Raw genomic sequence first — 24,163 nt, 5'->3', positions numbered from 1 at the left:
GGCTAAAATTCAACTAAAACTAAAATGGCTTTTTAGTCAAAAGGCTATGACTAAAACTGCATTGAAATTTGCCACCAAAATTAGCACTGCTGCACAGTGTTCGTCTTAGATATGCATTGATACAATGAATATCTGTGAGGAGATGCTAATTGGTGCAGAGCTGCGCTTTGCCGCACATGTGCCATAGCCTCCCAGTGCTTTCTTATGGAAAAGCATTTGATTGGCTGATATCATCAAGCTTGATGAAATAAATAGACATTTACATGGTTATCCGTATTTATACAGCATTGTGCAATATATCAGCCTTTTATGATCATTATAATTTGTGCACAAACAAGGCTTTTAATTCAAAGTACATGTGAAATATCCAAATGGCCCATCAAGACCTCTTGGGATCTTTGAGACTATTTCCAGTGCATATTTTTTTTACCTTGATGCATTTACTGTCATGGGAATGTATTGATCAACATCATTACCCAGCATGCTCTTGTTATTCTGATCTTAGCTGTATAAAGAGGAAAACTAAATATCATCTGGAACAAGTATTAGTTATTTTTGTTAATTTGGGCAATCTGCTTAGAAGGCCAAAAACCAAATATTTTTTTAGTTTTTACATATCTATTGTATTTGTCCTGTTGCCATAGCAATGCCCCCTGTTGCTATGGCATAATAAAATCGGAATACTAGTTCCTGAATTAATCTACAGGAATAAATGTTCAGTGATAACATCTTGCATGAGGTGTGAGAGGTAGGGCAGGAATTTTTATGATCGCTATATCTCTGCATTGGCTTCCAAGACAGTGCAGAATGTGGTTGTTATAAAGAATGAAATGTAATTGTCTCAGCACTATATTACTTTAAAAGCATGCTCAGGGGGAATGATGGTGCCTGTTTAGACTAGATTGTGCCCGCATAACACACACCTCCTTATGCTTTTGAGGTAATTGTCCAACTAGCCCTTCGGCCCGGGAATGGTGCCCTGTTGTAGTGTTGTCTAATCCTATTTTTTTTTGTGTTTATGCAATCTGTTTGTACAGTTTATTCATTTCCTCCGTAAATGTATTAATTTCACGTTACGTGATGACAGCCCTTGTCAAACCATTGCCATTGTCCTGTTTAAAATTGTGAAAATGGCTTCAGGCAATCACATTAAGTGTCGTTCAAGTGAAAGACGAGCCCTAATGTATCAGTTTAATGAAGTTAATTCTTTAAATGATGCAGCCGTTTAACCAGCGAACTGTGATAAACATTGCCAGGCCGCAGGGTAACCAGATGGAAAAACGGATGGATAAAAAAGGCTTTTTGACATGCTGGACTATCCCTGTAGCTCCGGGATCTATCTACAGTTTCATGCTAAATTTTAGAGCAGGTTATTACTATTACTAATGTTGATATGCCTGTATATTCTGCAATCCATCACAATTTTCACACAAGCAAATCAGACATATGAAACGTGTAAAAGGGCATTCAAAGCACCATCACCACTGAAGCTTAGTGTAGTGGCTATGGTGCAGAGAGACGATGCGAGGCATCCCTATGTTTCTTGACTAACTGATTTTTAGTGGATCCCTTCCAATGCCAAACCACTTTGCCAACGCCACTTCGCTACAATGATGATAGTCTGCAAGCAAGCTTAGGTAGATCTAGCCTAGCACTCGTAATCTATCATTCCTGCCCAAAGGTGGACTTGCTAAATTGAATGCTTAGGCATAGCAGAGTGGTGGTGCTTTGGGTTCCTAGAGAACGCCCTTTTGGATAGATTTTCATGATGAATGGACAGATTCTCATGGTCTTAGACTGAGTGGCCAGATTAACGGGTTCTCAACTTGAAAATGCAGCATTTTTTGAGAATGGATTTATTCTTAAAGTCTCACTATGAATGCACATATTCTGAAGGTGAGTGGGGAATATTCTCGGAGACAGGATTTCAAAATCTCAAAGTCTGAACTAACCCTAAATGTTACATGTATGTCTACAACGTCACTGGAACCACTGCTTGAACACGAGACTAAATTAGGGATCTTCATAAATTCTTCAAAATTAGAAAAAGGAGTATTAGAACCATTAGCTGACCCAGTTCTTTCAGGACGTTCCCAGCTAAGACAATCCCTCATGGTCAAGGACAGAAAATATGTAGAAGGAAAGATCTGTGCTTCTGGCTGTAAAATTATTCTTTGTGAGATTAATTTGAAACGCAATTGTACTAAATGAAATGTGTCTTATTAATATGATGATACATTTCTGCCCAGGAGATCTCATTCACTCCTCAAATATAAGGTCCTGCAAATATAATAAAGTCATCATTTCAATTTGTTTCCTTATCCATCCTCATTGAGCTAGCGATAGCCAAGCTTCTGTTTAATATCTATATGATTATGCTGTTTATTACATCAATTTATGATTTGAGCAATTTAACCTAACAACATTAATAATATCCAGCCGCGGGCTAGGGTCGACTGGGACCACAATGTGTATTATTTATCTGCCATACTTACCAGCCATGTGTATGAGGATTGTATATACTGACAATAAATATGTTGAAAAACACACCCCTAAAAAACACACCAGGGAACAAAGTGCAGAGGGATTAGGAAATTATTTACCCTTTTTAACACAAATCTGCAGATCCTCAAAATCTTCATAAACATAATTTAAAAATTACAGTCAAATTACAGCGATATCATCGGTGACTCCAGAGAGTGTTGTGAATTATTGCACACCCAGGATAAATAATGATTGAAGGTCTCCAAATTAAGGGTGTTTGCTGCCCCCTCTTTCTCAAATTCCAATCAAAAATAAGGAAGCAGAGAGAGACATAGGGAAGTACTGCCAATTAAAATTCAAATGTTAATAGAATTGCACTTATAAAATCTGTAAATATATCACCAACACCTGCCTGGAATGTAGTCTCCAAACATCCAACCCCCGGAATATCTGGGGACTCTCCAATTGACCAAATGACAAGAGTACAGATAACAGTGAAAACTATAAAACTATAACGCCCTGTACATTATGTCCAACTGCTTAGACCTCTTCAGGGGAAGTTGTTCATAAAACCAAAGAACCCGGTACAAATCCCACCCATGTCCACACTCGTCCAGTCCCCAAGTCCAGCCTCTAATTCAGCCATTAACAGGAGGGATAGGGTCCTAAAGGATACACATATTTACACATATAGACAGACGTGTTCATCCTAAATATTGCAAATTTGAATATCTAGTTCCAGTAACCATAGTGGGTGGTAAAAGTGGACAAGAAGTATCTGATGAGACCAAGGCAAAACCCAGGTGCTCTGAAGCCAGGGCCGGTCAGGCCTCCCTTCCAAGATATGCAGAGTTTATAACAGGCACTCCAAAAAATAGCAGCTCTACAGGGGCAAAAACAATAAAGCTGCTATTGTTTGTTATCTCTGAGTGCCTGAACCGTTATTTATTGTGCATATCTAAAGGGATAAAGACACGTTCACCCAGTTTCTGGAACTAGAGATTCAAATTTTCTGTTAGAAGGCATTCTCCACCGCCATCCAGTGGAGCTGACAATCCTCAATCTCCGTCTTGATTCAATAAAAGATTGGATTTAAAAAGTTACATAAAGTTATTATTATTATGATGATAGGTATATTTCTTCTAATCTATTTACCTGTTTGGTACAATTTCCTGAATTTACACGACGGAGGAACTTATTCTGTGCTAAAATTTTAATGAAAAATGCTAAATGAATCCAATGTTTTGTGACTCCATCTTCTGTGGATTGCAACCCCCAAACTGCGTGGGTGGCATTTCTATTGCCCTCTTACAATGTGAATAATTTCCCAGCGTTCTTAGCGGTGTGATTTTTCTTGTCTCCTGCAGGTGGATGCTGATGATGTTGTCACCAAGGAAGAGCAGATTAGCCTTTTATATAACGCCAAAGCAAGGTGTGAGAGACATCTGAAGTCCAAAGTGCCAAAGTCACACGGTAAGTAGGTTTCCAGTTTATATTGTGTTACATTGGACAGACAGACAGGCAGATAGATAGACAGATAGAGAGACAGATAGATACATAGATAGATAGATAGATAGATAGATAGATAGATAAAGAGACAGATCGATAGATAGATAAATAGACAGATCGATATATAGATAGATAGATAGATAGATAGAGAGAGATAGATAGAGAGATAGATAGATAGAGAGATAGATAGAGATATAAATAGATAGATAGATAGATAGATAAATAGACAGATTGATAGATAGAGAGAGAGAGAGAGAGAGAGAGATAAATAGATAGATAGATAGATAGATAGATAGATATGATTGGCAGACAGATATTTAGATTTAGATAGACAGAGAAATGTAAGCTCACTCCATTATAAAACATAATTTAATGTTTAATATTATTTTGTAATGAGAGTATTAATCCATTGAAGATTATAAAATAGAATGTCGCTGCCTGTGGCTGAAATGCCTCGTAGATACATTTTCCCATCCCAGCTGTGCTTTTCCACGCGGCTAATTTCAGAATTCTATTTCTGTTATTTGTAAGTTAAACGGCATGGCTTTTTTTCTCTGTGGTTTACCAAAGCCATCTAAAACATTCTTCACCAACTATGCTCACAACTGTTCCAGCTCGAACAAAATGATTATCATGCTTACGTTTTATTTAAAGTTTCTGTAAACGCTCAAGCCGCCAAGTTGCGGTTCCACTTATCGGAATCCCTAGGAACATAAATAACCTGCTATTCATTATTTCTGGGTCTTTCATTCAGAAGTGCCAGCGTTCTGAGCAGAATGCACTCCAAATAAATAAATAAACAAACCAAGTAGGACTCATTATGGAACATACGTTCTGGTTTTGTGAGAGTCAGTTCATGTACCTTGTTGAATTGATCCATTTTTCTTTTCATACGGTTTTTGTTGTGTTTACAAAATAGTAAGATGAATTTATTGACAGCCGTCTATTCATGTAGTAAATGGGCTCAATATATTACTATTCACGAACACTGTTAGTCTGTATTTATTGAATAATCGTCCAATACTGGATTTGGGTGGAATGTCTCTATTGATCTTAGAAAGGGTTTTCCGCTTGTAATCAATAATGGGCTTCTTGTCTATTTGTATATATGTCTAATAACATCATTAATGCAAAACTATTGAGACCTTTTCCCATTATGTACATAAACATGGCCTTAATTAGTGTAGGCAGGAGGTTATGGAAACACTGGCCTATTATTCTTACACCGGTGTTTATGGACCCTCTTTGTTTGGAAAGGTCTGCAGTATTCCTGAATTAATCGTCCAGGGATTTACATCAATATAAAGGGGTCATCATTCACTGGAGGTCATGGTATTAGGACCAGTTGTCTTGAAGGACAAAGACATTTTCAAGGTGGGATATAGCTTTAAATATTTGCAGATATAGAAAGGCAGAGAGCATGGTAAAGGAAATAAATTAAACAACAACTAATAACAGAAAATAAAGAAACAATAAATAACATTAACCATCAAAATTATTATGGGCAATCAATAGACATAGCAATAAAATAACATTATTTAATTATACAGCCCACACAGACTGTGAAGCAATAATGCCAGGAGGTTTAGATCTGAAAGGCTCATCGTTGGTCATGCTTGTAGCATTTAAATGCAGTTTCATGAAACACTGGTTTTGGTTATAGTAGTGGTGGTGGTCCATATAAAAAACAAAAACAGAAAACGTAAAACGTATCTTTGCCAAAACCAAGTTCCCCCTGATGCCAATGCTCCTCTGCTGATGTCACCTTTTGTCTCTGAAGGGGAGAGAGGTCAGGGTGAGGGGGAACGGGCACTGCCATTGCCAGCTTGATTTGTGTGCAGGCGTTAGATGCCAATTGTGCATAGAATTGACATTAGCCAGCCTCTTGTTTCAATCTGGCTAATGGCGCCCAATAATACTTCCAGAAGTGAAGTTACACCTCAGGCAGCAGAAGGGGTTAATCTTTCACTTTAAAAGGCTGCACATACAGACTTCAGGTACCATAACCACTTCAAATCAAAGACGTGGCCATGGTGCTTAGATAATCGCGTCATAACTCAGATATTGATTTCTGATATTCAATGAATCCAACTATCTGGATGGCTTCCAGCTGTGGATCAGAATTTGAGTTATTGTTTGTGGTGTGTGTCTGTACAGGGACTTTAACAGTGAGTTCTTTCAGTTCAATAAACTAATTGTATTATTAAATGATACACACTGGAGTTTTGCTCCCTGGGTTATTTTTTTCTTTGAGATCTGAGATCTTTAATTTAATAATCTTCAAAAACGAACTACCAGCCAACTGCAGGCTGGCGTGTTCCTATACTGCTGGCTTGTTTTTTATTTGTCCCCTAATTCTGCCCCGTCTTTTATCTGATTTCCGGCACCATCGCCCTCCGAAACTCAGCCATTGCTTTAGTTTATGCAGAAACTCAGCCACTCCTCCTTCTCTATATTAAAAGTTAATTAAAAATAATATTCTGATTAGTATCTTTAGAATTCACGCAGATACAACTTGTGTCTGACTTGGAAATGATAATGTAAATTCAGATTGCGTATTTGCAGGAATTGAGTTGTTACTCTGGTTCCTGGGGTTCAGTCATTATAATGTTCATTGTGATATTGCTGGTATAATGTAGGCTGTCGGTGAAATAATTCCTTTGTGCTGTCAGTACCATGCATTGCCACAGAATGGTAATGTCTCATTATCCTCTTCTTATAATAAAATTCCGTATCAATTTCTGCATTGCTTTCCCTGTCCTTAATAAAGGTCTGATTCAAGGTTTATGTTACTTGTCTCCAATCGCATATATTAATACCCAGGAAAAGCGTATTGGAGGTAGGCAAGAAATTGGATTATATAACGTGTTCATTGATAATGAAATGCAATCAAGCTTTTACTTCTGTTAATGCGTTCTGCTTTCCATGGTGCTGGTATGGATACATTTAATGCTGTATTTAAAGACTGTTTCTTCTGTCTGTTAGAATAACATATTCTTATAGCGCTATATAATAACTGAATGGATGTGATATGTACATCCCTGTGGGTATTAATCAAAGGTATTTGTTCGGTTAATGATACAGCAAATCCCTATAACATAATCGTCTTGTTATAAAGCCTATTAGAATTGATCGTATATGTTATGTGATGCTCACAATGAGCTTGGTTGCTACATCTAAGTGCTGCTTCAAACTGTGTTCTTGGAGATATTCTGGAGTGGTTTACAGAATCTTCAACTGTCTAAGATTTGTGCTAAGAGTTTACTTTTTTACTGTTACAGGTAAGATTCATCTGTAGGAAAAGGTTACGGATTGCACAAGGTTTGATTTCCTGTTGGTAATTATAAGGCATTTGATTTGACATTTGCTATTGATTGCTGTTTAAATTAGCTATTGTTTGCAAATAAGCAGAGGCCTACCCAGGTGTTAAACATTCCTAGTGGGTGGTGATTTTAGGAGTATATCAGGGTTGTTGTCATTAGCTTGGCTAATATAGCTTGTGTCAGGGTACCTGTGGTCTCTACCTCCGAAAGAGGTAGAGACTTAGCTGTTCCTCCATCCAGACGGCCTGATGGCTCCCTTCTCCACGGTCTATCCGGTCATGCAAGGCCGGCCGCGAGGGAGTGACTGCCTTTTACAGCATCTAGGCAGGAAGTTGTCATCAGGACACTCCTCCGGAACGACCTGTCACTCAATTGCTGCAGGACCAATCAGGACGCCTTGGAGGCGTGGTTACTGCTCTGAACAGGGTATTTAACAGAGCTTCTTTCATTAGCTCATTGCCCTGTCGTGGTTCTAGCTTGTTCTAGTCACTCAGTGCTTGTGTATTCTATTATCCCTTTTGGTTTTGACCCGGCTTGTTTACCTTACTCTGCTTATCTCTGTTACCCTTGATTCGGCTTGTCTCTCGCTTACCTGTCTTCTGTTACCCTCGACCTCGGCTTGTCTTTGACCATTCTATACTGTACTACTTACGTTAGTCCGGCCATTCTAAGGTCCGGTATACGTATCTAGCTACTGTTTGTACTCTGCGTGTTGGATCCCTGTCCCGATCCTGACAGCTTGGTTGCTTCATCTAAGTGTTGCTTCTAAGTGTGTGTGGTTGGAGATATTCTGGAGTGTGATGCTTCAAAGTGTGTGCTTGGAGATATTCTGGAGAGTGATGCTTCAAAGTGCGTGCTTGGAGATATTCTGGAGAGTGATGCTTCAAAGTGTGTGCTTGGAGATATTATGGAGGTCAACTGGGGGTAATTTAAGGTATACAGCAGGAAAAAAAAAGAAAGTTAAGATTTGCTTATTTAAATTACTCACCTCATTACAATGGCAGACTTAGTTCAGTGTAATAGTTGTTATGCATTTGTTTCAGGTTCCAATTTTTGGAGATTTGGATGCTGTCTAATCTGTAGTCAGTTCTCTATATTGCGTCAGGAGATTGTATTTTTGAAGTCTGGAACTGTTGCAAAGCCACTGCCGCAAAGACATACTAGGAATGGCAGATGGATTACTGTATTATCTGGTAGACTTAGAGTTGTGGATACAAGGCATATTGCACAGTCTGTTGCTCTACATAATTCATTTTCAGAACTTTTAGAGTGTAATGGTGTTGTGGAGACAGGCTCAGGCACAGAGTGTAGTGGTGTTGCAGAGACAGGCTCAGGCACCAAGTGTAGTGGTGTCATGGAGACCGGCTCAGACACATAGTGCTGTGGAGACAGGCTCACACAACGAGTGTAGTGGTGTTGTGGAGACATTCTCAGACATCGAGTGTAGTGGTATTATGGAGACAGGCTTGGAGACTATGGTGAGGCCTAATAGAAAGCAGTTGTTGTTGTTGGGGGATTCTATAATAAGAGGTGTGGAGGTGGACAATAGTGGTCTTGTGAGTAGTTCCTGGAACTGGACAGGAGATGTATTTGTAATATTGTTAAGCGAGCAAAGCAGGAAGGGGAATTGGATGTAATTATCCATCTAGGGACAAATGATTTGACTTACAATAAGGTTTCAGAGGTAAAGGAAGTTTTTAGTGTTTTTGCTAATGATATACGGCAGGTTGCTTCCACACTGTCATTCTCTGAAGTTCTGCTTGTGCATAACACTCAGAACATCAGGCGGACGCATATTACGGACTTTAACTTGTGGCTTGGTGAATGGTGTCGGGAGCAAGGATCTGGCTTTATTTCTCATGGTAGCTCTGTTTGGAATGGAAATAAACTGTACAAAAAAGATGGTTTGCATCTTTCTCAAAAGGGAACAAATGTTCTCAGTGAGCAGTTCAGAGGTTTTGCTAGGATGTATTTAAACTAGGAGGTGGGGGGAGCAAAAGGGTGATAAAACATCAATCCAACTGCTCCCCAAAACAAGGACAGAAGGTGCCTGTAGCAAGTGTGTTAAAAAAGCTAAGCAACTTGTGGCAATAATGGCAACTGATAATGTAGAAGGGGTTAATCTTCCTGATGTGAACTGGAAAACCAAAATAGCTGCTTGTGCCAGGAACACACATATTCTAATCTCCCTACTGGGATTGTCTCTAAAACAAGTCGTTGAGGAGCCAACTCTTAAGAGGCCATACTAGATTTAGAGTTAACAAATATAGATTTGGTATCAGATATTACCGTAGGTAAAAATTTAGGATCCAGTGATCATCAGTCAGTGTGGTTTCATATAAGAATAGTGACTAAGTCACACCACACAAAAACAAAAATGTTAGACTTTAGAAAAACAGACTTTTCTAAAATTAGAATATGTGTAAAGGAGTCATTATCAGACTGGAGCAATTTAAATGGAGTCCAAGAGAAATGGGATTATTTAAAAGTTACACTGCGGAAGGCAACAGAAAATTGCATTAGGCTTGTCAGTAAAAGCAAAAAAATTTAAGAAAACTCTATGGTACTCCGCAGATGTGGCCAACTTGATAAAAAACTAAAAGTTAGCTTTTAGTAATTATAAAATAACCTAAAGTGAGGAAGATAGACAGATCTATAAGATTAGGTAGAAAGCAGACTAAGCAAGTTATAAAAGCTTCCAAATCACACACATAAGAGAAAATAGCACAGTCAGTAATGCATAAATGAGAAAAGGAAATTAAAACAAGGATTAGTTGGATTAAAAACAAAAGAACAAAGGTATGAAGAAGAGGAAGGTCTAGCTGACTGCCTCAATAAATATTTTTGTTCAGTATTTACAGATGAAAATGAAGGAAAGGGGCCTCAGTTAGGAAAAAGGACAAATGAGTCATTTGTTACATGTGAGTTTACAGAGTAAGAGGTTCTATTTCAACTGTCTAAAGTAAAGACAAATAAGTAAATGGGGCCTGATGGAATACACCTAAAGTTATTAAAAGGGCTTAGTGGTGTACTAGCAAAACCATTAACAGATTTATTTAACCAATCATTGTTAACAGGAGTAGTCCCAGAAGATTGGAAGTTAGCGAATGTTGTGCCCATTCACAAGAAAGGTAGTAGGGAGGAGTCGGGCAACTATAGGCCAGTAAGCCTTACTTCAGTAGTGGGGAAAGCAATGGAAACCATGTTAAAGGATAGGATTGTTGAACACCTAAAAACACGTGGATTTCAAGATCAGAGACAACATGGGTTTATTTCAGGGAGATCATGCCAAACTAATCTCATTGATTTTTTTGATGGGTAACTAAAATAATAGATCAGGGTGGTGCAGTAGACATTGCTTACCTAGATTTCAGTAAGGCTTTTGACACTGTTGCACATAGAAGGCTTATCAATAAACTGCAATCTTTAAGTTTGGATTTCAATATTGTTGAATAGGTAAGGCAGTGGCTGAGTGGCAGGCAACAGAGGGTTGTAGTCAATGGAGTATATTCAAAATATGGTCTTGTTACCAGTGGGGTACCTCAGGGATCTGTACTTGGACCCACTCTCTTTAATACTTTTTATAGTGATATTGCAGAATGTCTTGATGGTAAGGTATGTCTTTTTGCTGATATGTAACAGGGTTGATGTTCCAGGGGGGATAAGCCAAATGGCAAATGATTTAGGTAAACTAGAAAAATGGTCAAAGTTGTGACAGCTGACATTTAATGTGGATAAGTGCAAGAAAATGCATCTTGGACGTTAAAACCCAAGGGCAAAGTACAGAATATTTGATAGCCTACTAACCTCAACATCTGAGGAAAGAGATTTAGGAGCAATTATTTCAGTTGACTTAAAGGTCGGCAGACAATGTAATAGAGCAGCAGGAAATGCTAGCAGAATGCTTGGTTGTATAGGGAGAGGTATTAGCAGTAGAAAGAGGGAAGTGCTCATGCCATTGTACAGAACACTGGTGAGACCTCACTTGGAATATTGTAAACAGTACTGGAGACCATATCTCCAGAAGGATATTGATACTTTAGAGCAGTGCTCCCCAACCTTTTTATCGCCGCGGACTGGTAAACATTTGATAATTTTTCTGTGGCCCACTTGTTTTGATTTAATAAGACAAAAAAAAACCAGTCACATATACTAAAAAAACACACAGACACATACATAGTCAGAAAATCACAAACACAGTCACATAAAGACATAGACTCAAAATTGTTGGTTCAGGGTCCCACACATACGCAGACTGAATGTATATAGCATGTTCATGTGAGAGTTAATAAAAATGGGGTACAGATGAGGGTATGTGACAGACAGGATAGGTAGGTACTAATGCTGATGTAACACCACCTATACTCAGCAGCTTCTTTCCCAGTCACAGACTGGGGGAGTTTCTGTGGCTGGGAACTCAAGGCTGTATTTCAGTCTCCTACCTACCTTGTCCCAAGCTGCCTCTCCTTCCATGCAGTGCCCCTTCTCTCTGGTGCCCGTTCACGAGTCCCCTCTGTCCCTGGTCTCCAGTGCCGGCCTCTGGTGGGCTGGGAGTGAATAGCAGGGAGTGCTGATCATAACTTCTCCCTTGAGGTTCTGGCGCTGTGTGGAGTCAGAGCGCAGGCTGGGAATCTCTGAAGATGCCTCTGACTCACTAAGTGAGCCCCAGAACCGCGAGGGAGAAGTTATGATGATCTAGCTGCAGCTCCTGCTAGGTGCACCACTGGACCATCAGGGATTCAGCTTGCGAGCCGTGTTATGGCGCCCTATGCGACCGCACAGATCGCACCAGTGGCGGATGCAGAACCTGATCTCGGGAGGGGCACTTGTAGATTATTTAAAGAAATAATCCAGGCACAATAAACACTACAGCTCAGTGTAGTAGTTATGGCGCCAGTAGTGCCAGGATCCCATCCCAGAGTAAGTAGTCAAACCGTTGACAACTTACCTGGGGTCTGCTGGGATATTGGGCATAAGAGGTATGTGTTAGGGGTGAAGTGTGTGTGAAAGGTGCAGTGTGCGTGTGAGTGGTGAAGTGCGAGTGCGTGAGGGCGGCAGTGTATGTCAGGGTTGCAGTGTGTGTGTTAGGGGGCAGTGTATGTGTGGGGCAGTGTGTGTGTGTGAGCGGTGCAGTGTGTATGTGAGGGTGGCAGTGTGTGTGAGAGTTGCAGTGTGTGTGTTTAGGGCGGTGTGTGTATGGGGGGCAGTGTTTGTGGGGCAGTGTGTGTAGTGTGTGTATGGGGGCAGTGTTTGTGGGGCAGTGTGTTCAGTGTGTGTATGGGGGCAGTGTTTGTGGGGCCGTGTGTGTAGTGTGTGTATTGGGGCAGTGTGTGTAGTGTGTGTATGGGGGAGTGTCTGTGCTGCGGTGTGTGCAGTGTGTGTATGGGGGCAGTGTTTGTGGGGCAGTGTTTGTGGGGCAGGGTTTGTGGGGCAGTGTGTGTAGTGTGTGCATGGGGGAAGTGTTTGTGGGGCAGTGTGTGTACTGTGTGCATGGGGCAGTGTTTGTGGGGCAGTGTGTATAGTGTGTGTATGGGGCAGTGTGTGTAGTGTGTGTATGGGGGCAGTGTTTGTGGGGCAGTGTGTGTATGGGGGCAGTGTTTGTGGGGCAGTGTGTGTAGTGTGTGTATGGGGCAGTGTGTGTAGTGTGTGCATGGGGTAGTGTTTGTGGGGCAGTGTGTGTAGTGTGTGCATGGGGCAGTGTTTGTGGGGCAGTGTGTGTAGTGTGTGTATGGGGCAGTGTGTGCATGGGGCAGTGTGTGTAGTGTGTGCATGGGGGCAGTGTGTGCAGTGTGTGTATGGGGGCAGTGTTTGTGGGGCAGTGTGTGCAGTGTGTGTATGGGGCAGTGTTTGTGGGGCAGTGTGTGTAGTGTGTGCATGGGGCAGTGTTTGTTAGGCAGTGTGTGTATGGGGCAGTGCTTGTGGGGCAGTGTGTGTAGTGTGTGTATTGGGGCAGTGTGTTTAGTGTGTGTATGGGGGCAGTGTTTGTGGTGCGGTGTGTGCAGTGTGTGTATGGGGGCAGTGTTTGTGGGGCAGTGTGTGTATGGGGCAGTGTCTGTGGGGCAGTGTGTGTAGTGTGTGTATGGGGGCAGTGTTTGTGGGGCAGTGTGCAGTAGTGTGTGTATGGGGGCCGTGTTTGTGGGGCAGTGTGTGTAGTGTGTGTATGGGGCAGTGTGTGTAGTGTGTGCATGGGGGCAGTGTTTGTGGGGCAGTGTGTGTAGTGTGTGTAGTGTGTGCATGGGGGTAGTGTTTGTGGGGCAGTGTGTGTAGTGTGTGTATGGGGGCAGTGTTTTGTGGGGCAGTGTATGTAGTGTGTGTATGGGGGCCGTGTTTGTGGGGCAGTGTATGTAGTGTGTGTATGGGGCAGTGTGTGTAGTGTGTGCATGGGGGCAGTGTTTGTGGGGCAGTGTGTGTAGTGTGTGCATGGGGGTAGTGTTTGTGGGGCAGTGTGTGTAGTGTGTGAATGGGGGCAGTGTGTGTGGGGCAGTGTGTGTAGTGTGTGTATGGGGGCAGTGTTTTGTGGGGCAGTGTGTGTAGTGTGTGTATGGGGGCCGTGTTTGTGGGGCAGTGTGTGTAGTGTGTGTATGGGGCAGTGTGTGTAGTGTGTGCATGGGGGCAGTGTTTGTGGGGCAGTGTGTGTAGTGTGTGTAGTGTGTGCATGGGGGTAGTGTTTGTGGGGCAGTGTGTGTAGTGTGTGCATGGGGGCAGTGTTTGTGGGGCAGTGTGTGTAGTGTGTGCATGGGGCAGTGTTTGTGGGGCAGTGTGTGCAGTGTGTGTATGGGGCAGTGTGTGTAGTGTGTGCATGGGGCAGTGTTTGTGGGGCAGTGTGTGTGGTGTTTGCATGGGGGCAGTGTTTGTGGGGCAGTGTGTGTAGTGTGTATGGGGCAGTGTGTGTAGTGTGTGCATGGGGGCAGTGTTTGTGGGGCAGTGTGTGTAGTGTGTGCATGGGGGCAGTGTTTGTGGGGCAATGTGTGTAGTGTGTGCATGGGGGCAGTGTTTGTGGGGCAGTGTGTGTAGTGTGTGAATGGGGGCAGTGTTTGTGGGGCAGTGTGTGTAGTGTGTGTATGGGGGCAGTGTTTTGTGGGGCAGTGTGTGTAGTGTGTGTATGGGGGCCGTGTTTGTGGGGCAGTGTGTGTAGTGTGTGTATGGGGCAGTGTGTGTAGTGTGTGCATGGGGGCAGTGTTTGTGGGGCAGTGTGTGTAGTGTGTGTAGTGTGTGCATGGGGGTAGTGTTTGTGGGGCAGTGTGTGTAGTGTGTGCATGGGGGCAGTGTTTGTGGGGCAGTGTGTGTAGTGTGTGCATGGGGCAGTGTTTGTGGGGCAGTGTGTGTAGTGTGTGTATGGGGCAGTGTGTGTAGTGTGTGCATGGGGGCAGTGTTTGTGGGGCAGTGTGTGTAGTGTTTGCATGGGGGCAGTGTTTGTGGGGCAGTGTGTGTAGTGTGTATGGGGCAGTGTGTGTAGTGTGTGCATGGGGGCAGTGTTTGTGGGGCAGTGTGTGTAGTGTGTGCATGGGGGCAGTGTTTGTGGGGCAATGTGTGTAGTGTGTGCATGGGGGCAGTGTTTGTGGGGCAGTGTGTGTAGTGTGTGCATGGGGCAGTGTTTGTGGGGCAGTGTGTGTAGTGTGTGTATGGGGCAGTGTGTGTAGTGTGTGCATGGGGGCAGTGTTTGTGGGGCAGTGTGTGTAGTGTGTGCATGGGGGCAGTGTTTGTGGGGCAGTGTGTGTAGTGTGTGCATGGGAGAAGTGTTTGTGGGGCAATGTGTGTTGTGTGTGCATGGGGGCAGTGTGTGTATGGGGGTTAAGGAGGGTAGGGAGGCTTTTTTTTTATTCAATACAAATTAATATATTCATGTCTCCCTCCCTTCTTACCTTTACATTTCTTAGTCCCTGGTGGTCCGGTGGGGATTCCCTGGTGGTCCCAGTGGTGGTGAGATGAACTCTTGCCCAGTTACAGGGCTAGAGTTCACTCTCGCGAGATTTGGAGCGTTGCCATGGTTACCGCGGCAACGCTCCAAATCTCGCGAGAGTAGGACCCGGAGGAGCTGCAGGTAAGAGCTCCCGGGTCCTCTCTCACTCCCTCCCCTGCCGGCTGTCAGCACAGTGCCTGCGGACCGGGGAGGGAGATCTCTGATCTCCCCTCCGGTCCGCAGGCACATTGCAGGGCTGGCACTTGGGCAATGCCAGCCCTGCATTAGCCGGCAGGCTTGCACACTCCAAAGGCCGGCCCTGGGCGGCCCGGTACCGTTTGATCCACGGACCGGTACCGTGGTACCTGCTTTAGAGAGAGTTCAGAGAAGGGCTACTAAACTGGTTCATGGATTGGAGGATAAAACTTACCAGGAAAAGTTAAAGGATCTTACAGTGGCGTACACACAACCCATGGGGCCCCGGTGCGAAAACTGATCCGTGGGCCCCCCCCCCCGCGCTTACTCTGCGCGGGCTGGGGCCGCAACACATGGCGGCGGGCACCTGGTAGCAGGGCTGCGACCCGTGCGACCGCGGTATGTACGCCAGTGCATGCATAAACACATACACTTAAAGGACCACTACAGACACCCAGATCACATCAGCTCAATGAAGTGGTCTGGGTGCCAGGTCTCTCTAGTTTTAACCCTGCAGCTGAAAACATAGCAGTTCAGAGAAACTGCTATGTTTCACTGAGGGTTAATCCAGCCTCTAGTGGCTGTGTCATTGACAGCCGCTAGAGGATTTTCTGCGATTCTCACTGTGAAAATCACAGTGAGAAGACGCTGAACGTCCATAGGAAAGCATTGAGTAATGCTTTCCTATGGGCGGTTTGAATGCGCGCGTGGCTCTTGCCACACATTTGCATTCGGAGCTGAGAGGCGGATCGGGACGGAGAGATCCCCAGCGCCAAGGGAGCCCGGCGCTGGAGAAAGGTAAGTGCTTTAGACACACACACACACACACACTCTCATGAACAGACTCACACATTTACTGACAGACAGACGCACACAAACATACTCAGTAACAGACACACACACTAACACACTCACTAACACACACTCACTAACACACACACACTCACTAACACACACTCACTAACACACACACACACTCACACTAACACACACACTAACACACACTAACACACTCACTAACACACACACACTCACTAACACACTCACTAACACACTCACACACACACTCACTAACACTAACACTAACACACTCACTAACACACACACACACTCACACTAACACACTCACTAACACTAACACTAACACACTCACTAACACACACACACACTCACTAACACTCACACTAACACACTCACACTAACACACTCACTAACACTAACACACTCACTAACACACACACTCACACTAACACACTCACTAACACTCACACTAACACACTCACTAACACAATCACTCACACTAACACAATCACTCACACTAACACACTCACTAACACACTCACACTAACACACTCACTAACACAATCACTCACACTAACACAATCACTCACACTAACACACTCACTAACACACTCACACTAACACACTCACTAACACAATCACTCACACTAACACAATCACACGTTTTGTTTTTTTTGTTTTACATTTAATCCCCCAAGCCTACTTACCTGTGGGAGAGCTGGGGGGATTCCCTGGGGTCCAGTGGTCTTGCTGGCCCTGCTGTCACCCGGCTGGCTGGCGGGCGCGCGAGGGAGCACTGTCCCCTGGGTGCTCCCTCTTCAGCTCCCTCGCGCACCGCACTGAAACCGGAGCCGGAAGATGACGTCTTCCGGCTCCGGTTTCAGTGCGGTGCGCGAGGGAGCTGAAGAGGGAGCACCCAGGGGACAGTGCTCCCTCGCGCGCCCGCCAGCCAGCCGGGTGACAGCAGGGCCAGCCTCGGGGGGCCCGGAGGTGGCCGGCTCCTGGGCCCCCCAGAAGAAGAGGCTGGCCCTGTGGGTACATACCTGGGTCGCAGGGCGGCCGGGCCCCCTGGTGGGCCGGGCCCGGTCGCAGCCGCGACCCCTGCGACCCCGGTATGTACGCCACTGGGATCTTAGCATGTATAGCTTGGAGGAAAGACGAGACAGGGGGGATATGATAGAAACATTTAAATACATACAGGGAATCAACACAATAAAGGAGGAGACTACAGTGGGACCTCTGTTTACAACGACTCGGTTAACATAATTTTCGGTTTACAAATAAAAATCCATTGAAAATAATGCCTCGGTTTACAAAGCAAGTTTCCCCAGGATGCATTGCACCTGGGAGGTTTATAGCACCGCCCCCTGCATGCTGGAGCCTGTGGGAAGCATGTGGCGTCGAGTGTGGAGGTGTTGGAGCGGCTTTTGCATCGAGTTTTGGGGCCATTCTGGAAATTGTTTGCAGTTGTTTTGGGACTTTGTCGTTTGCATGCCTTTTATTGTGTGTTCTGCATTTTGGGTTGGTTTCCATGCCAGCTACTTTTTACTTTTTTCTGACCTCCAGAACGAATTAATTGGTTTTCAATGCATTCCTATGCGAAATCGCGTTTCGGTTTACAAATTTTTCGCAATAAGAAACGTCCCGGAGAACGCATTAAATTCAAAAAAACTACCACAACAAGCGGTCATAGTCTTACATTAGAGGGGCAAAGATTTAAAAATAATATCAGGAAGTATTACTTTACTGAGAGGGTAGTGGATACATGGAATAGGCTTCCAGCTGAAGTGGTAGAGGGTAACACAGTAAAGGAGTTTAAGCATGCGTGGGATAGGCTTAAGGCTATCCTAACTATAAGATAAGGCAAGGGACTAATGAAAGTATTTAGAAAACTGGGCAGACTAGATGGGCCGAATGGTTCTTAAATGCTGTCACATTGTATGTTTCTATGTTTCTATGTAACTTTAATGAAGTTTATTAACCCCTTAAGGACACATGACATGTGTGACATGTCACGGTTCCCTTTTATTCCAGAAGTTTGGTCCTTAAGGGGTTAAAAAAAGAACTGCTAAACCACTCTATTCTATAGAGAAAGATCTTTGCACAGCACCCCCTAGTGGCAGTGTGTAGTATCTCTAACTAAAATAATGAAATATTCATTACAGTAATATTTAATACTTTGGCAAGTTTTGTAAATGTTGTATTATGTTATGTTGTATTAGGAGTTAAGATATAAATCATCTCACTGACGCCAGCACTTACAGCCCCAGCATATTGATAATCTAGCAGGGCTTTTAAATCCTTAAGGCACACAAACACTGAGACATTTTGGACGGTTGGTGTCCCTAGGCAACTGGGTCCAATTTTTGAACTTTTCCCCCATAATGCCTCTCTTCTTCGTATACATGGCCATTGCTAAGGGTTAGCAGCAAACCCAAAGATGAACCTCCTTGCTCTGAGTGAAAATGTGTCTGTTTCTGCTTCTTATTGTAGGCATTCATTCAAGAACATAAAACATGACTTGCTTTGTTGTTACTCTGTACATCATCATCTGTTACTTTAACTAGCGGATCTGGCTCTGTTTAATTGTAAGAATCGTCCCCGTGAACTCTCCCCTGTTTCCTGAGTCATTTTTCCTGCTCTATGTGAAGTGCGGCTATCGCTGTCTCAGCATAGCACTGGGAGCAGAAAAAGGTTTTCATGTAAATTATTATACGATAGCTTCCATCATCCACATAATATTCTGCTAATAATAGCACACACAATCCCACTGTAAGCAGACAGATCGTCTGAGGTCAGCCAGGAGGTGATTGGGTGATTGATTGATTTATTTTACATTAAATATATAATTGAAATGGGAAACTCAATGAATAGTAATAGTGAGTTAATGAATTAATGTAAATACAATCATAGTACAAAAGAGGCTGTCATGAGAAGACCCAGGACTGGGTTATGGGTCACTGTAACCTTGGTCATAAAAGGCGGATATAACAATCCCAATATAGAGAAATAGTCCAACACACTTCCATCGTGACTGCGACCTTTCTAGAGGTGAAACAATGGTGGTGACCTTGAAGTACAGATACACAGAGTTCTGATTGCAAATCACCAGCATTTCTCTAATATGTGTTTGATTAAACATGGAGTGGTAAGCCATGGAGCAGAGATGGTCCCAATGCTAGCAATGTGGAATCACAGTAGGTGAGCAAGCATTTTACTGATGGCCTTGAATTTTTGCTATTCATTTAATAACTGTCTGACAGCCAAGGGCAAAGCGAATACCCTGCAGACAGAGGAACTAGGAAACAAAGTACAAGAACCTGTATCAAAGGCAACCATAGCAAGTTCTAGTGCACGAAGAGGTTTTCATAATTTGTCTCCTACAGAGGCTGCAGTACACACCATCTCGGTGTATCTCAGTATGCAAAATGCTGACAATGTCCAAATCTAATTAGAAGGTGTGGCTAGCAGAATGGGAGAGGTACATGTAGAAACAGACACAAGGTTATTCCTTACACTCCAGATTGTAACAATTTGAAGACCAAATGGCAAACCTTGGTCAAAAATAGCTGATATAGACACAGCTTAGAACAACTTTTGTAATTTGGATTTCAGTTGGCCACAGTTTGTAATTTTGGAAGTAAATAGTATAAATAAATGTCTAGGTTGCCCTTATTAGTGATTAGTATTAGTGGATCGGTTTGAAGCCACACAATATTTTGATTACATTTTGATTCATTCACTAAGCACAAAATTATAGTGAATTGAAAGCCAAATAGCCTCATCAAACAGAACGAACTTCAAACAATCCTCCAACTTAATTATATATTTGGCTGAATGTTGAAATCTGGTTTCACATTCACTACAGTTTACACTTGTGCACAGAAAAAACATTTGGTTTGGCCGAACCATTTTTCTGAAAATGAAATTTCATTCGGGACTTTCAACACTCGTTAATTTGATGGTTTGGCTTGTCCAAATATTGTCTATGAAAAATATTTGGGAAATGATTCAGGGCAATTTGTTAGACAGATCAAGGGAAAAAACTCACTTGATCTTTGGATAAAACTAACATTAAGTGGTTGTCCATTATTTCTCAGTCATCTCTTAATTTGGTTCCATGGACGAAACTCTGAATCCTGACTCAAATGAACACTCTCGTCCATCACACTAGTCATTTGAACGGTTATACTTCTTTATGGTGTTTAGCAGATATAGCAGATTATTCCAATGAATAAACCACTGTGTTAGCACAAATATATATTTCCATAGTCCTAATCTTTCTATATATATATATATATATATATATATATATATATATATATATATTTACACACACATACACTGTAGTTATCGACCACATGAAAGTAAGGACTCCTCCAGTACAATAATCACTGTTTTGTATGGTTCACAAACGATGCTTGATGTCAGAATGCTGATTATATAGATTAGGGCTTCTTCGATTGATAAGGGTTCAGAGAAAGAAAGAATACTTTGCTTTTAATCTATTTACAGAGGATAATATGTGGTTTTACGAGGTCAATTTTACCCTGCAGTGAATAATGTGCTTTAATATTCTGCTATTCAGTCATATAATAATCTCATTACAGTGAATGTATCAGCACTAATGGGCTTGCTATGTTACGTAGCCTAATTATCTATAACTACTGTAATATATGTACTGAATGTACAATTAATATTATACTTAATATTTCAAAATAAATAGTCCTATATAGGGTTTCTTATGCTGCTTTTTTAATGAGAAAATTGCACTCGTTAAGAATAGCTTTAGAAACATAACACTTTATTTAGTCTACCTCAATATAAAAAGAAAGCAGCCGATCCTCCTCCTACAGAGCACCGCATTTGTGGAACGACCTCCCGCACAAATTAAAATCTTCCCTAAGCTTAAAGTCCTTTAAGAGATCCCTCTCTACATACCTCAAAACAGAATGCACCTGTCATGGTTGATTATATATTTCCTACCTGTTCTATGTTAAATGTTGTATATATTGTATATTAATATTGTATTTGTATTTTATTGTACCCTAATGTAACAATGCAATGATTTGTGGACCCAGGACATACTTGAAAACGAGAGAAATCTCAACGTATCTTTCCTGGTAAAATATTTTATAAATAAATAAATAATAAACAGCAAGGAGCTCTGTTATTCACTATACGAAATGTACACTACTGGGAGTTTCATTGCTGTGGAGCTCTGTTATACACTCAGACACATTACTGGGAGTGTTATTGCTGTGGAGCTCTGTTATACACTCAGACACATTACTGGGAGTATTATTGCTGTGGAGTTCTGTTATACACTCCGACACATTACTGGGAGTGTTATTGCTGTGGAGCTCTGTTATACACTCAGACACATTACTGGGAGTATTATTGCTGTGGAGCTCCGTTATACACTCAGACACATTACTGGGAGTATTATTGCTGTGGAGCTCTGTTATACACTCAGACACATTAGTGGGAGTATTATTGCTGTGGAGCTCTGTTATACACCCAGACACATTACTGGGAGTATTATTACTGTGGAGCTCTGTTATACACAGACACATTACTGGGAGTATTATTGCTGCGGAGCTCTTTTATACACACAGACACATTACTGGGAGTGTTATTGCTGTGGAGCTCTGTTATACACTCAGACACATTACTGGGAGTATTATTGCTGTGGAGCTCTGTTATACACTCAGACACATTACTGGGAGTATTATTGCTGTGGAGCTCTGTTATACAAACAGACACATTACTGGGCGTATTAATGCTGTGGAGCTCTGTTATACACTCAGACACATTACTGGGAGTATTATTACTGTGGAGCTCTGTTATACACTCAGTCACATTACTGGGAGTATTATTACTCTGGGGCTCTGTTATACACTCAGACACATTACTGGGAGTATTATTGCCGTGGAGTTCTGTTATACACTCAGACACATTACTGGGAGTATTATTGCTGTGGAGCTCTATTATACACTCAGACACATTACTGGGAGTATTATTACTGTGGAGCTCTGTTATACACTCAGACACATTACTGGGAGTATTATTGCTGTGGAGCTCTGTTATACACACAGACACATTACTGGGAGTATTATTGCTGTGGAGCTCTGTTATACAGACACATTACTGGGAGTATTATTGCTGTGGAGCTCTGTTATACACTCAGACACATTACTGGGAGTATTATTGCCGTGGAGCTCTGTTATACACTCAGACACATTACTGGGAGTATTATTGCCGTGGAGCTCTGTTATACACTCACACACACCAACTGATTGTATATGGAGCTACTAGAAAATAGGGAGAATTAGAAGAGAAAAGAGGAACTGGACACAAAATAGGGATTTTCCCTCCTAAATAGGGACACTTGGGCGCTATGTTTATAAACTATACTCTTTTCACCTGTCGCTCAGGATAGAGAGAGTTCAGAGAGGAGTAGAAACCAAAACCTTGATATACATTTAAGAAAAAAACTAAATCTATAGTTACAGGTGATTTCCAATCGTTTATTTATTGGTGTGAATTTCAGAGGAGGGACAGGTCCAATTGCTTTATTGCTAAAGTGCATTTCATCTGCATCAGAGACGATTATCCGAGCAAACTGAGTCCACATATTAATGGAAAAAATATGCAATTTAAAATATAGTTAATATTGCGTAGGTGTCTTATTTTTCGCTATATTTTCTTGAAGAAACACTAATTGCTCGGTCCTCTGATGTAACGCAGAAGGGTTATTTAAAAATTGTGCTTAGCAAAATCCCAGGCACCTTTAAGAATAGTTTATAAAATCATTGTTACATACATTGATCTGAATCCCCTGACGCTGCTTTAGAGGATCGATTGGTGGAGCTGCACAGACTTACTGAATATTCATCGTCACAGCTGTATAAGCTCGGAAAGCCAGGCTATTGACATAGGATTGTTTTAAAATCCCATAGAGGATGCAAAATAGACAATCACCAAGCAGAGGTAGTGAACCATTCTGCAGGTTACGTACATTAACTAGTGCCCACTTTGTATATTTACCAGTGCCAAAGCTTTGTTACAACACGGCCAGAGACATCGCTCACTGAGATTGCAAAGAATGGGGAAAATACTCAGCCATACAAATCCTTTAGTGCTCCTCAAAGCCACAATCAAAGACACTTTAATTAAAAGTGGGGGATTGCACCCAGAACATCTTAGCACCCTAACTTTAATACAATGTACATGTTTTACATTTTAATGAGGAGATGCTGATTGGTGCAGTATGGAGACTGTGGGGAAGCATTGAATTGGCTGAGATCATCCAGATTGATCATCTCAGCCATAAAGATGGGACCAGTAGCATGGAGTATGGTGCGGCGGAGACTCCAAGGAGACTACACATATATGTTTCAGGGTGGGCATGGACAACTGAATAAGTAGCAGAACGCAATAGTCTGTATTCCTAACGCTATCGTAATTATTTAAGGTAAATTAGTTATTATCTTACCAATGACATTTAAATGGGATACATGTCAAAGACAAATATAACATCAGATAGCTAGTTTTTTTTTTTATTATTCTTTATTTTGAAAGTGCAATAAGGTTAACATAAATGCCCGCAGTGCCGCGACAGCAGCTGCTGGCTGTTCAAGGCGTACAATGTCATGTCATAGGTTTAAATTGCACATTTTAGAATGTTATCTAGTCGATTCAACACATACTGTATTACAGATATTGGTTAGTAATAAGAAACGGCTACTCATGATTTTGTGAACAGTTGTCTTTGTTGTGCAGGCTGCTGCGTTCGTAAATAATAGGTCAGAATATTATTGTAATATTTTAAACATGTGAGAATAATAATGATTTCTTAAGTGGGAGCGTCTTAAGGTCGGTTTGGGAGTCTATACCTGGTTGTGGGTGAGCGGGTAAAGCTGTCAGGTTTTTCTTGAGTCATAGTGTG

General features: G+C 42.2%; 1 protein-coding gene across 1 annotated transcript in view; it reads left to right on the top strand.

Moving 5' to 3' along the window:
- PTH1R (parathyroid hormone 1 receptor) overlaps positions 1 to 24,163 on the top strand; it is a 313,629-nt gene that overhangs the window by 177,574 nt on the left and 111,892 nt on the right. Inside the window, exon 3 of the mRNA XM_063452826.1 lies at positions 3,852 to 3,957. Coding sequence (XP_063308896.1) covers positions 3,852 to 3,957 — 106 coding nt within the window. The remainder of the gene's footprint in view (positions 1 to 3,851; positions 3,958 to 24,163) is intronic.

This window comes from Pelobates fuscus, chromosome 4 (genome assembly GCF_036172605.1).
Source record: "Pelobates fuscus isolate aPelFus1 chromosome 4, aPelFus1.pri, whole genome shotgun sequence".
NCBI lineage: Eukaryota > Metazoa > Chordata > Amphibia > Anura > Pelobatidae > Pelobates > Pelobates fuscus.
Note: the sequence above shows the minus strand (reverse complement) of the source record. Positions and strands in the feature narration are given on the sequence as shown.